Source organism: Accipiter gentilis, chromosome 2, assembly GCF_929443795.1.
Source record: "Accipiter gentilis chromosome 2, bAccGen1.1, whole genome shotgun sequence".
NCBI classification, from domain to species: Eukaryota; Metazoa; Chordata; class Aves; order Accipitriformes; family Accipitridae; genus Astur; species Astur gentilis.
Window position 1 is genome coordinate 40,452,500 of NC_064881.1, and position 12,012 is coordinate 40,464,511.

The window sequence follows — 12,012 nt, forward strand, 5'->3', positions numbered from 1 at the left end:
TGCACTTACTGTACACATGTCCTTAAATGTATTATTCAACCTCTCCACGCCACAGTTTCATCTATGCCTGTGGTAGCAGCTGCCTTGTCTCTCTGTGACAAAACAGCAGAACAAATCCCACTGACATAAGTGCAAAATTTGTTTGAAGAGCACCGTACAAGAGAGGAGCGGAGGTGGCAGGTCTGTAGCACCCACACACTCGCCTACTCCAGGAAAGCCTGGTTTTCTCCCATCTTTCTTGCAAGGCAGAACAAGTGCATTTGCCCCTCTGTGGGTAGGGGGCTTGCAGGTTGTTGGCTTTTTTTAAAGGGAATTTTCTCAATTGCACCACGAGCAGTATCTCCTGTCTCCTGCAGAGAGCAGCTGAGGTAAGCTGCACAGGTCTGTAATGTGAATTTAAAGTTAATTAAAGATCTTTGGGACGGATGTGAGACTGAAGGGAAGGATTGCTGGAATGTCAGCTCCAGCTGCTACAAATCTGTTTCTTTCAGGTCAGATCCTGCACTCTGTCTTCACTGTACAGGCCCTGACACTTCCGGAGTTCATGTTCTGCTCCTGCAGCTACCAACACCTTCAGAGGGGAACTCCTTCAGCTTTCCTGAGAAGTTTTCCGCTTCCTGGCTGTGTGCAGAAATTAGGGAGTTATTTTATCTGTTGCATTTGAAGGACTGATCTATGGGAAGAAGCCGGATGCGGGTGGAACAGGGTCTTCATAAATCTGCCAAATAAATCTTCTCCAGCCCCAGTTCCCTTCCAGCAGCATCTCCCGGACCTTCAACCTGTTCAGCCTCTTCTGTCTTCTGAAGTGGGAAACTTCCTCTCTTATCACTGCTTTTGTTTTCTGGCCTCTCCTACACAAAGTGCTGCGTGTTTTCATTTGTTAAAAACTATGTGAAATCAGTTTGTTTGCATATAAAGCACCAAGAAGCTGGGGAGTGTGGCAGGATTGTTTTGGAGCAGCCTCCAGGGACACAGCAAGATTGGCCTAATTAAACATGGGTATTTAAATATACTCACACAATATCCCTGTGAGTACTGGAAAACTTTCACAGGACAGCACAGACCTGACGGTTATATTTTCTAATTTCCTAGTTTATCTGGAGCTGAAAGTGCTTTATAACACTATGAAAACTGATCGGCAATTACCAGAACAGTGCCAGTGTCCAAGTGAGTGCAGAAACTGTTTAACACTGCACCTAAAACCTTAAAAGGACCAAAAGCTGGAAACAATGCGGAATTAGCAGCAAGCAGAAAGTATGAATCTAATCAGGACAGAATATAATCAGTGGTAATTAAGTATGTCACAGCTGCCAGTGTAGGATGGTGACTTTTGCTATAACTTTGCCATCGTAACTATGCTGTTGGTCAGGTTACTTGACCTGCTTTCAGTGCTTATCTATTAAGGATTTCATTCTGGTATGTGACTGTGAAAAAGTGGTTAAAAAAAAAGTAACAGTTTCCTGAACCAGGGTTATTCCAGTTGCATAACTACCTCTGGAGGATTTTTCCCAGAGCAAAAGGACTTTGTTAGGTGTGCAGGACACCTATGGCTTCTGTTGCCTTGACAATTGCTCAACTGAACTGCCTCTAACTCATTAAACATGCCTCAAATTTACATCACCAATTGCAAACAGTAATTGCCCAAACCCTTAAAACTGGTGTTTGCTCTGCAGAAAAATCAGCACTTGTTCTCCTCAATGGACCTCTTGCAGAAGCCAGAGTAATATCAAGAAAAGAAAACCTAACAGAAGCAAGTGGTACTTCATATTTTCAAAATGGTCTAACAGGAATGGAAAGCAGAGGGGTTCCTTCCTACACACTGCCATAAGCTAACATTTGCCCTGATGAATGCCAAAGGGAAATTACAAGTTTCCTTTAAAATGTCTGTTGTTCCTGCAAAGCTCCTGTTGCTTAGAAGGATTTACAAGGCTTTGGCTTTGCACTGGAGCTTTTGTGTTGATAAGGTATCTTTCAACAGGAAAAAAATCCCATGCAATTCACAGAAGTCACCACAAACATTCCCCAGGACAGGTACTTTTGCTAGCATGGTAAAATAAAACAGCAATACCAAACAAGAACACGGGGCCAAGACCTGAAGAGAAGTAGAATAGAAGTAAACTACTACTATTTATTCTCACAGTAAGCAACTGAGTAAAAAAAAAAAAACAAACAAACAAAAAAACCAACCAAAACCAAATCACATTTCCCTACACACCAATCATCATTCTTTAGTGAAACCAAGATAGAGTTAAACCATCTCTCTGAACAATCATCACTTAACTATATTTCAAAAGCAAACTTCTCTGAACACAAGATGACCATGTTTCAGAGCTTAAATGTTCCTTTGGTATAAATTTCATCTTATTTGGGGAGAAAATAAAAGAATTACATCATTTGTTAGATTACATTAAAAAGACCAAAGAAACAAAGCAACAGATGAATGTCAAAGCAACACAGTAGTGGTGGTCTTTGGTTTAGTCTATGAACAGCCACATTATATCATTGCTATAGTCGGTGTTGGAGAAATTAGGTCTTAACTGAAAACTGTTTTAAATCCAGAGGAAATACCCTTTGTAGCATACGTAAGAATGTAAAGTTTATCATGGCAGGAAGCCCTGCCAAAAGCTCACAGAAAAATATTTCTGTGCTACCAGACAACCACAAGAGACAATTTTTAAGTTGCAAGAATAGGATGTTTCCCAGAGCTTTGTGCAGTTATTAGAATTTCCATCCTAACCTTTTGGGGGGATTTTTAAGCATTCAAGTTTTGTGTTCTTCTAATTTAAACAGAATTTGGCACCTAGAATAATAAAATTTTGTCTACTGGTCACAAGAACTTTATCAGTGTTAACATGATCAATTCCAGTTTACTACTTTCTCTTCGATGGATGTTACAGAGATGCAAGTTGCTAAAATTGTGCCAGATGATTAATTTTACTTGGGAGACCTAGCTATTCATCTGTGTACATGGCTGAGATGCTTTCCAGCCCTTCCTTCTTTCCTCCAGCATTTGCAAACCTTGAAGAGAAAATAGACACAAACCACTTTGGTGGAGAGAGGGAAATCTGTAACCCCAAACAATGGCTTTGTAGTAGTGCCACTAGTGGGTTCAGCCTCAAGAGGCATTCTAAACAATAATTTATCTTTTACATCATCTAACTACATTAACACTAATGTTCCATACCATATGCCTTCTATAAAAGCTGTCCAAGGCAAATCAGGCCATTATCTAGATAACAGTATACGACAGCATCTTTTCCATTGGCTTAGGACTGTGCCATCAGTGTCGCTCGTAGGGGCTTGCCAGGATTATGAGACTGTGACTGCACAGAAGTATCCAACAAAGACTTGACTCACTTGACCAGGTAGGTGGTGGCTGTAAATGACATGCAATGTATGGGGTTCACAGTACCAGAAGTTACATATGTGCAATCAGGCCAAGGGGCTTCCTTTGAGAATGAGGGCTGGCATTAAGCCTCAGACTCAGCCTCAGATTAGGGGAAAAATCTGCAAATTCTGGCCATTAGAACAACATGATGAAAATCAGATTTTCTTCTCCCAGGTAAAAGTCCACTGCTGGGTGTTTAGCAATGTCACCTCTGTCAACATCTGCCTTACCTCAGCTTCCCTCAAAGTCAAAGCAAAAGATGACGGAACAGGTATTCCCAGGAACCAGCCCAGAGCAGCGGCAGTGGAGAAGGGATGCAACAGCCCGACTGGTGACATCAGATGTTTTCACCTCGCATCCTCCCCATAGCTCCAGAGCAGGGCCAAGTGGCCTCGGATGTGGGGTACCCCTGCTAGCTTATGACACCAACCAACCTGCTCTCCCAGGTCTGCCCCTATGGCAAAACCTAACCAGTAATGACCACTGTGGGTGTCTGTTTTATGGTCTCACTGCCGAGTACCAGGGCAGGGCAGCCAGGCTCCTGGCAGTCCTCTTATCAGCAAACCTAAGCTCTTCAGAAGGGCTCTGCCTGGTGAATAAGAGAGATCTGGCAGCACTCAGCTGCCCACAAGTCCCTCTGAATATCCCTGTGAAAGGAAATCAAAACACATAAAAAAAACTGAACGTGTGGTTTATTATACTTAAGATGCTATTTGTCTATAGGGTTTAAATATGTCTGTCACATAGTTAACAGTAAATGAATGTAATTTTACATGTTCAGTATTTTGATACACAGTACAGGACTACAAGTGTGGTAAAGGAGCATGGGAAATTAATATTTCCTTGATGCACATATCAAATCCTGCAGCACCACTTAAGAGCTCGGAGTAAGGACTGAAGCTGCAGCATTACAAGCGCTACTAAATAAACAAAAAGACATACCTATATTAAACATTAGAGAAACAAAAAAAAAACAAAAAACACAAGGGTTTAATATTTAAGATTTGATACAGGATTAAAATACTAATATTTTTAATGTCCTGGTTTCAAATTAATAAATATAAAAACAATATAAAAATATACACCAGTTGATAAAAGGATGCACTGAGTAAGGTTAGAAAGCTAAATTTCACTTTCAAACGTATGCAGGTATGTCTTTAGGGAGAGGATTTCTGTGTAGCTACGACTGGTCTTTCGGAAGAAGTCCAAGCTTGTGAGCTGTTCAATGTCACGCACGCGTGCAGTGTGCATCTTAAGAAGATCTTCGACCCACTTTGATTCATCCTCAAAGCTCTGAAATGTAAAAAAAAAAAAAAAAAGAAAGAAAAAAGTTTTATAACATGCCATTTCAAAAATCATCTCCGAAAGCAAATGCAACTTTTCCAAACAGTGGGTTCATTTAAGAATCTCTGCTCTGTTCAAGAATGATTAAGGTAAACAAGTTCCAAGAAAACAGATTTGAAACTTAACATGCAAGATGATTCTTACAGTTTTATTTCAGGACCCATTTTAGGATGGGGTTGAGACAATGACCACAGTCATCTAGGAACAGAGGGCCCCATGTTGCTGGTGTTTCAGAAGAACAGCCATATGCTTTCAGAAGATTCATTAGTCACTACATATTTTTTTATCTCACAGCAAGAGCTCCATATTAATCAGTTGTGTATTACTAAAGCCCAAAATCCAGGCTGTTTAGCTTTGAACCCTACCCTTACACATTCTTCTCATCTGACCAGCACCTCATCTAACACAATATTATTTTAATCTTTCCACTTTACTGTTAGGACACCATTACAATTCATTACACAGTTGGGACTATGGTTTATGTTGGTACCTGTAAAATCGTGTTATTCACTGATAGAAAAAAAGACTTTCACTAAGCATTTCCCAATACAAAAAAAAAAAAAAAACACAAAAAAACAGGAAGGTGATGCTGCCAGAGTAATCGGGGTTGAGTTGCGTGGGTGTAATCTCTCTTAGGGGACTGCTCCTGCTGCATGCCTTATGCCTGCTCTGGCACGTGTTGGAGCAATCCACAAACTAATGTAACTCACTAAGACGTGAGAAAATCAACCCTGAAAAACACTGCAGTTCCTGGGTGTTTGAGTGCATTAACCAGCCCAGCGACGTGTCGTCCCATGAGCATTGCAGCCAGCCCTGGGGACTGCACGGTGGGGAGCAGACATGGGAAAAGGACAGAACAAACAGGACTTTTCCCCCTTTGGCCTCTCTGGCTGGTACGTCTACACCCGCTGCTGGGGAAGCAAGTTAAGAATGGAGGGTCGTGCCTCTGGGCATTTGGACTCCTTGTGTGTGACTTGGAAATCCTGCTGATAAAGATCTACTTCTGGGCTGACTCCTGAAAATAAGCCCTTTCTAGCTGTCTCAGCAAGGTCCTCCTACAAAGCGATCCTCTCACCGATCAACACGAAGCTTCAGCAATGCCAGAGCCTACCCAATGCAGTAGATGTGCCACAGACCAGGCAGTGGGTCACCCTGCAAAGGCCAGGAGGGTGAGCATGATCGTTTGCACAGAGAGGACATGAAGTACCAGCTAGGTCACAGCTGGCTGCTCGAAAGCAAACATCCATGACCCAGTCAGCACTTGCCTGTTTTGAAGGTTTTCAGTTCCAAACCAACTTTCCTCTCCATGTTACTAGCACCCTGAGACCCAAAACCAGGTCTGGTCCATGAAAAGAAAGATGCAAATTAAGAGGGAACAGAAAGGAGCGTGCCCTGCTCGCTCCCCTTCGCCTGTAGTGCCTGTAGTGCTCCAGGAGTGCTGTTGGCAGCACAGGGCTGCAGGAAGCCTCCAGCTCAGCCATCAGCCTGGCAATCAGATTCCTAGTCTGCAAACGGGCCTCAACAGGGTTATTGCTGCAAATGGAATCACCGTGACATTTTTGTTGTCTTCAAGCCTTCCTTCTGAACAGGGAATCTGCATTTTACGGAGCTCGGAGGGAAGCCCGATTGCTACAAAGCTCAGGTTTTTGAATACAAGGAGGACTCTTAAGAGTTTGTGAAAGGCCTGCAATATGAATAAATCACAGGACTGTGAGGTTGGTTTAAACCCAGTCCAGCAAGACAGAGTTTGTATGACCCCAGAAAATCAATCGACTGATCTAGGTTTCAGTTTTTCCATTCCACAACTGGCCCATGAAACCTCAGGTCAAGCAGAGAGGATTTTAAACACAGTGATCAGCTAACATGGTATTATATCCCTACAGAACAATGAATGAAGTGTATAAGTTTAAAATTGTAGTTTTCTCCATCTGTACTAGTTAGTCTCGCCTTAATAGCACAGTGAGTCTTAGAAGGAAAAAATAACAATTAAAAACATGGAGGTAAATAGAAATAGGCAATCGATTAGGAGGGTAACCACTGGAAAAGATACCAGATACTCTGGACAAAAGAATCTCTCTGGATATCAAATAATTAGCTGGAAAGCTGAACATGATCAGAGTGCAGACAGGTGGGTGAGGAACTTGCTTATTAAAAGAGAAATTTAGAAGTTTTGCTGAAAGGGAAAATAGTGGCCTGGAAGAAGTTTCTAGCAGAGTTCCTTCAGCTTTGGTCTTGGAAGGGATTTTGTGTAATGTTTTCATACATGCTTTTTGTGCCAAGTTCATTAGTGTGCTAGTGAAAAAACCCCAACAATTGGGAGTTCCTGTCAATGCAGAAGACTGGAATAGCATACTGAAGGATGCAGTTGTGGGAGTCCCTGGTATAGTATGAAATTGGGTTATCCACATTGACAGCAAAAATTTCTCCTAAGCTGGGAGCTTCTCAGGTGAAAAAGCAGATAGAAGAGAAGGACCTGGGTGTACTGGTTGTGCATGATTGATTGTGAGCCACTGTTATAACACAGCTATGGAAAAAGCAAATCCTAGATAGTATCAGGGAAGTTATGTCCAGTGGAAAGAAAACCGTTTTAATTTTGAGATCTCAGCTCGAATACTTTATCTCACTCGTGTTCCAGAAAAAAAATAAATTAAAAATTCAGACTGGTACAGATGCATAGGAAGGCTACCAAAATGTTCACCCTCTCTTACAAGAAGAGCAAAAAAAGATCCTGGGTCTCCCATGAATAGAGAGAAGTATATGCCTTGAGAATCATCATAAATCATCACTAGGGTAAATCCCAAAGAAGCCCAGTGAAGGGCTATTTAAGCCATAGAAAAATGTTGACACAAGAATAAATGGGTATAACCTCACCATGAATAAACACAGTTTGGAAATGGAACAAATTCAAATGAGAAGAGTAGTGGTGTTCTCCAACGGCTGTGTGAAGAGAGAGAAAATGTGCAAAAAGAGCAGAGCAGGGGGAAAGCTAGTATTTCTTCAGATCTTAAAAGAAAGCTGTGGAGACATTAAGGAAAAATTCTTCTATTATCCCATGCATTTCATCCATGAAGTATGTGAGGTTTTACACAATCACTTCTTTGAAAAAATAAGATGGAACACCATGTGCAAAAGTAAGACCGACACTGTATTCAAATGGCAAAATTTTGCCTAACTGCATATTCATTCAAGAGCTACATTTAAATATTTTTGGAGTGGTTCTTTGCTATGTAAAAAGCATAGACCAATATCTGCTAATGACCTTGTAGTAGCACTGAAGTTCCTCCCAGAACTGTAAATACATACACCATAAACGGAATGAACTACAGAGAAAAGAAGCCTGGGTTAGAATATAAGAAATCAAAGAGTAAAAGAGGCCATTATCCTAAATAGTTCATAAAAAAGATTTCAGCAGTTTAAGAGGACCGTGACACACAATATAGGGAGCAAAAAACAATTTACTTTGTCATAAAATTGCATATGGGCAGAGTTACAAGGACAGAGGCACTAACAAGTGCCAGATTAGTAACCTCCAGATCACCAACTGGATCTTGATTCAGAGGAAAGCAGTCCAGAGAAAAACCATGATGAAGTATATGTAGGACTTTCCGAGATTTCTGGTGGAAGACATCTCTGCCCAAAGCAGTTAAGAGTCTAAACAGGGGGAAGCCAGACCTGCTCAAGAGAGAGGGATACTGCTCCAAAAGCATGGTTTTAAAAAGAGGGACCTGAAAGCAGGCGATGTTTGATGAATGAGAAAGAGACAGTGTTCCAGGTGAATTGTGTACAGAGTTGGAATGACTATTTCTGCCTGTAGCTGGAATAGGAGTCTTAACTTTTTGTGCCAATACAAAATTCATAACACTAATGTGTTCATTCAGGAAACGGTCTCCTGGCAGCCTATAGTGAAGCGTCTGTGTGCAGGAATCCGCACAGCTGTGTAATGGGAGAACAAGTTCAGGCGGAAGGACAAGTCTAAATACAGCTGCCTGGGAGGACTGCTGTCCTTGCCGAGCACCGGAGCCCATGGGGACCCAACTGCTCTCCTACAGCACGATGAGTTGCCGAGCGCGCGTGTTACTTTCTGCAGGGCTGACCAGACCAAAGCCTGTGCGCTTCACCGAGATTCTTACACTATAGGGTCTTGCATCCTAAGGGAAGATAGGAGAGGAACCAGGAGGGTGTCTGGTCATCTCTGTTAATAAGAACCCAAACTTCTCCCTTGAATCAAGACATGTTCTGGAAATGGCAATAGCTAGCACTCTACCCTTGGCAGGTTTTAGCATATAGTTTTAATACTGCGTGGGTTGGATGTAATCATGCTGTCTGATGCACCCAGACTGCCATAGCAGACAGACTATATTGTACCTGCATATGGAAACAGACCGCGATAAAAACATCAGGCTGGCTGCCAGCACAGTACGTCTATGCACACAACCTCCCCCAACCTGCTCTGAAGTTACACTGACAGTGTCTGCCAAAACATAGAAGCCTACAGGTTGTTTACTGCCAACATACTGTATGTCAGTTCTTCCAGACAATTTTAGGTGCAGTAACAGTTCCATATTTTCTCTCATATCACGGAGGAGTGCTTTGGTCTAATGAGTTGAACATGACACTTAATAGAGTCACTAACCTGTGCTTTTATTCAAGACATCAGTGAGTGTTAGCATCTAATAGTAACAATTTCACATGTCCCAGGGATATATTTACCATGGGGCTACAGTAGTGCAGCAGAACTTACATTGCAGCTCTCATCATTGTCAGGCCGGTGGGGAAGGATGTATGAGAGAACGGAGAGCGGTCCATCGCACTTGTCAGCTGGCTGAGTGAAATCTAAGCAGCTGGTTATGATGGCATAGTAATGAGTAGGAACAGGGATGGCGCCACCTTCCACGTACCTGGGGGAATAAAGCAAACATTTATCCACAAAGGGTAAACTTGTTTGGAAGAAGGTTACACAAACAGCATGGTCTTTCCTCCCCTACATGTGAGAACACACATACATTGTTAAGATGTGTTTGATTCCTAAATGCTATCTGAAAATGAGCATTCAATTAGCTCATGTTTGGATACTGTGCTATAGAAATACCACACACCAGTGCCGAAAGGCTTCTTCAGTTCAGGGACACAGAGAGAAAGCATTACTGAATTAATGAAAGACTTGAATATCTAACTCAATAGCACTGCTATGGTTTGCTCTGGCATCCAGTTGTCAACTCTTAAATTCTGGAGAATTTTAGAGAAAACAGATTATTTGAAACATAATTCAGCTTCATCTCAAGAATGAATGAACACTTAATTTCAAAGTCAAGGTGAACAGTTACCTGCTGAATTGCCATTTCCTTATTTTTACCACTGCCCTACCTACAGGGGCAGTCAGTCTTGATGAACAATAAGTTTAGAAAGAGCTAGAAAATTATATCTCCTCTGAAAAATCAAATACTGTGCAGATAATGAATTGTTCAAGATAAAGCCATCATTAAGAGAAGCAACAGCAAACCAATTTAAAGACAAACTCTTACTGTTTTATTTTGTCAGGTGTGTCATGTAAACCATCATAGTCATAGTCAAAGATTGGTCCACTTATAACATTGACTCCGTTTCGTTCAGTGGCATATCTCTTCACCAAAATCCTTTGGAAATAGTTCCATACCTCTGTGGAAGAAAAAAACCAACCAACCAAACAAACAAAAAAACACCCAAAATAAAACACACCAGAATTTAGATAAGTCAAAGCATGTCAAGATTATAAACAATTTTTTTTCCCCTGAAAATAAAAACCCAGTGGACATTATTCACACGATGGTAGGGGAAATCAAAGACTAATCATTACAGATTTACTGCAGCTTCATTCAGTTTGGTCAATAAAGGCTATTCAGACTTCTTTGTTGATTTTTTCCCCCCAGCCCGTGCTAAAGGAAATGCACGGTACCACTCCCAGGCTGGCATTGCCATAGACATTGCACAGAGAGCCTGCTGTTCCTTCACCAAGCAGTAGAAACAGCTATTCACACACTTTTGATGTCCCTGTAAACACTTCCTTTGTCTTTCTTATCTTGTTACAGGGAATGGTGCTGTGGTGTTTTGTTTTGTTTTTAAATTCTAGAAAGGAAACAGCACGGTGATTAAAAGCAAAACCCAAACATTTTAAAAGTAAGGGAAATACAAAGGTCAGATTCTTCCAGTTAAATTCTCCTTGGATACAAAATGTCTAACTTACAAATTACATACTGTCAAGGATGACCAAATTATGGCAAGGCATCTCATTACAGCAACTTTTGGGAAGAGCATGACACACTTTCTCCCACCACGCCCTCCTCAACCTTAACAAGTTAAGATGCTTGCAGGGATGGGAAACACACTGGAATCTCCAATTACATCATTCTTTTCCTTCTTTTTTTCCCTTTTACTTTAACACAAACAGAAGTGTGAGTAAACAAAACATCTCAGACTTGTAAAAGTTTGACTTTTGTCTTGCCAGCTCAGACCATTAAGTCCATGGTTCCCCGGCACGGATGGCAGCGCTAGCCTCGGCAAGTTCCCCAGTACACCTCGTCCTAAGGCTGCTCAGTGCCACCCAAACTCCCTGCTCAGGCTGATGCGGAGAGCTCCAACAAGCAGTGGTCCAACAAGAACCTCATCTGCGGTAACCACTTGGCAGTACCACTCCTCCAGCTGCTCGCTCCTCCAATGCATTAGCCTTAACAATAAAAACAGCCCCAAAAGGAAAGCTTTTTTCTCCCCCAGCCTGCATTTTCCAGCTGAATCAGTTCCCCACTGAGGTCCCCCCTATGCAGCCACATAGACAGCAATGCCAGTGCAACCGGGGACTGGCCCAGAGGCATGCATCATCTTGCAGCGCCAGCAAAGCAGGAGCTGCTTAAGCCAGACTCACTACAGAAAAGATGGATACAGAATTATTGCCTGGAGGAATGAGATGGGACAGTGAATTAAAAAAAAACAAAGCAGAGGAGGGGGCCTCTGCAGCCAGCACTGCTACCAAAGCCAACATAGCATAAAACCGCCACCTTGTATTTACCTTGTTGTGGAAAGAGCTCCATATAATGAGCTTATTCTCAGCTCTCGTTATTGCAACCTGCACGCATGTAGTGGTTCATAATTCCCCAGGAATGACATTAGTTCCAGCATCTGTTCTCGGGAAATCCTTCACCCCCTTGTGATGAAGAGGAAGGCCACTAGGCAAAATGAGCTGCTAGTGGTGGGTTGTTCTCCTGCGATTAGCATCTCAGCTAATTTTTTAGACTAACATTAGCATAGAG

The 12,012-nt window shown here is 42.0% G+C and overlaps 1 protein-coding gene across 8 annotated transcripts in view; it reads right to left on the minus strand.

Moving 5' to 3' along the window:
* Positions 1-4,060: 4,060 nt before the first annotated feature.
* The window catches only part of ENPP2 (ectonucleotide pyrophosphatase/phosphodiesterase 2), a 74,327-nt gene continuing 66,375 nt past the window's right edge, over positions 4,061-12,012 (minus strand). For all 8 annotated transcript variants that reach the window (XM_049824580.1, XM_049824622.1, XM_049824631.1 and 5 more), the window contains 3 exons: positions 10,255-10,387; positions 9,474-9,630; positions 4,061-4,681 (listed from right to left, as the gene is read on the minus strand). In XM_049824580.1, the coding sequence (XP_049680537.1) occupies positions 4,511-4,681; positions 9,474-9,630; positions 10,255-10,387 (461 nt within the window). In that variant the 3' untranslated portion in view covers positions 4,061-4,510. The remainder of the gene's footprint in view (positions 4,682-9,473; positions 9,631-10,254; positions 10,388-12,012) is intronic.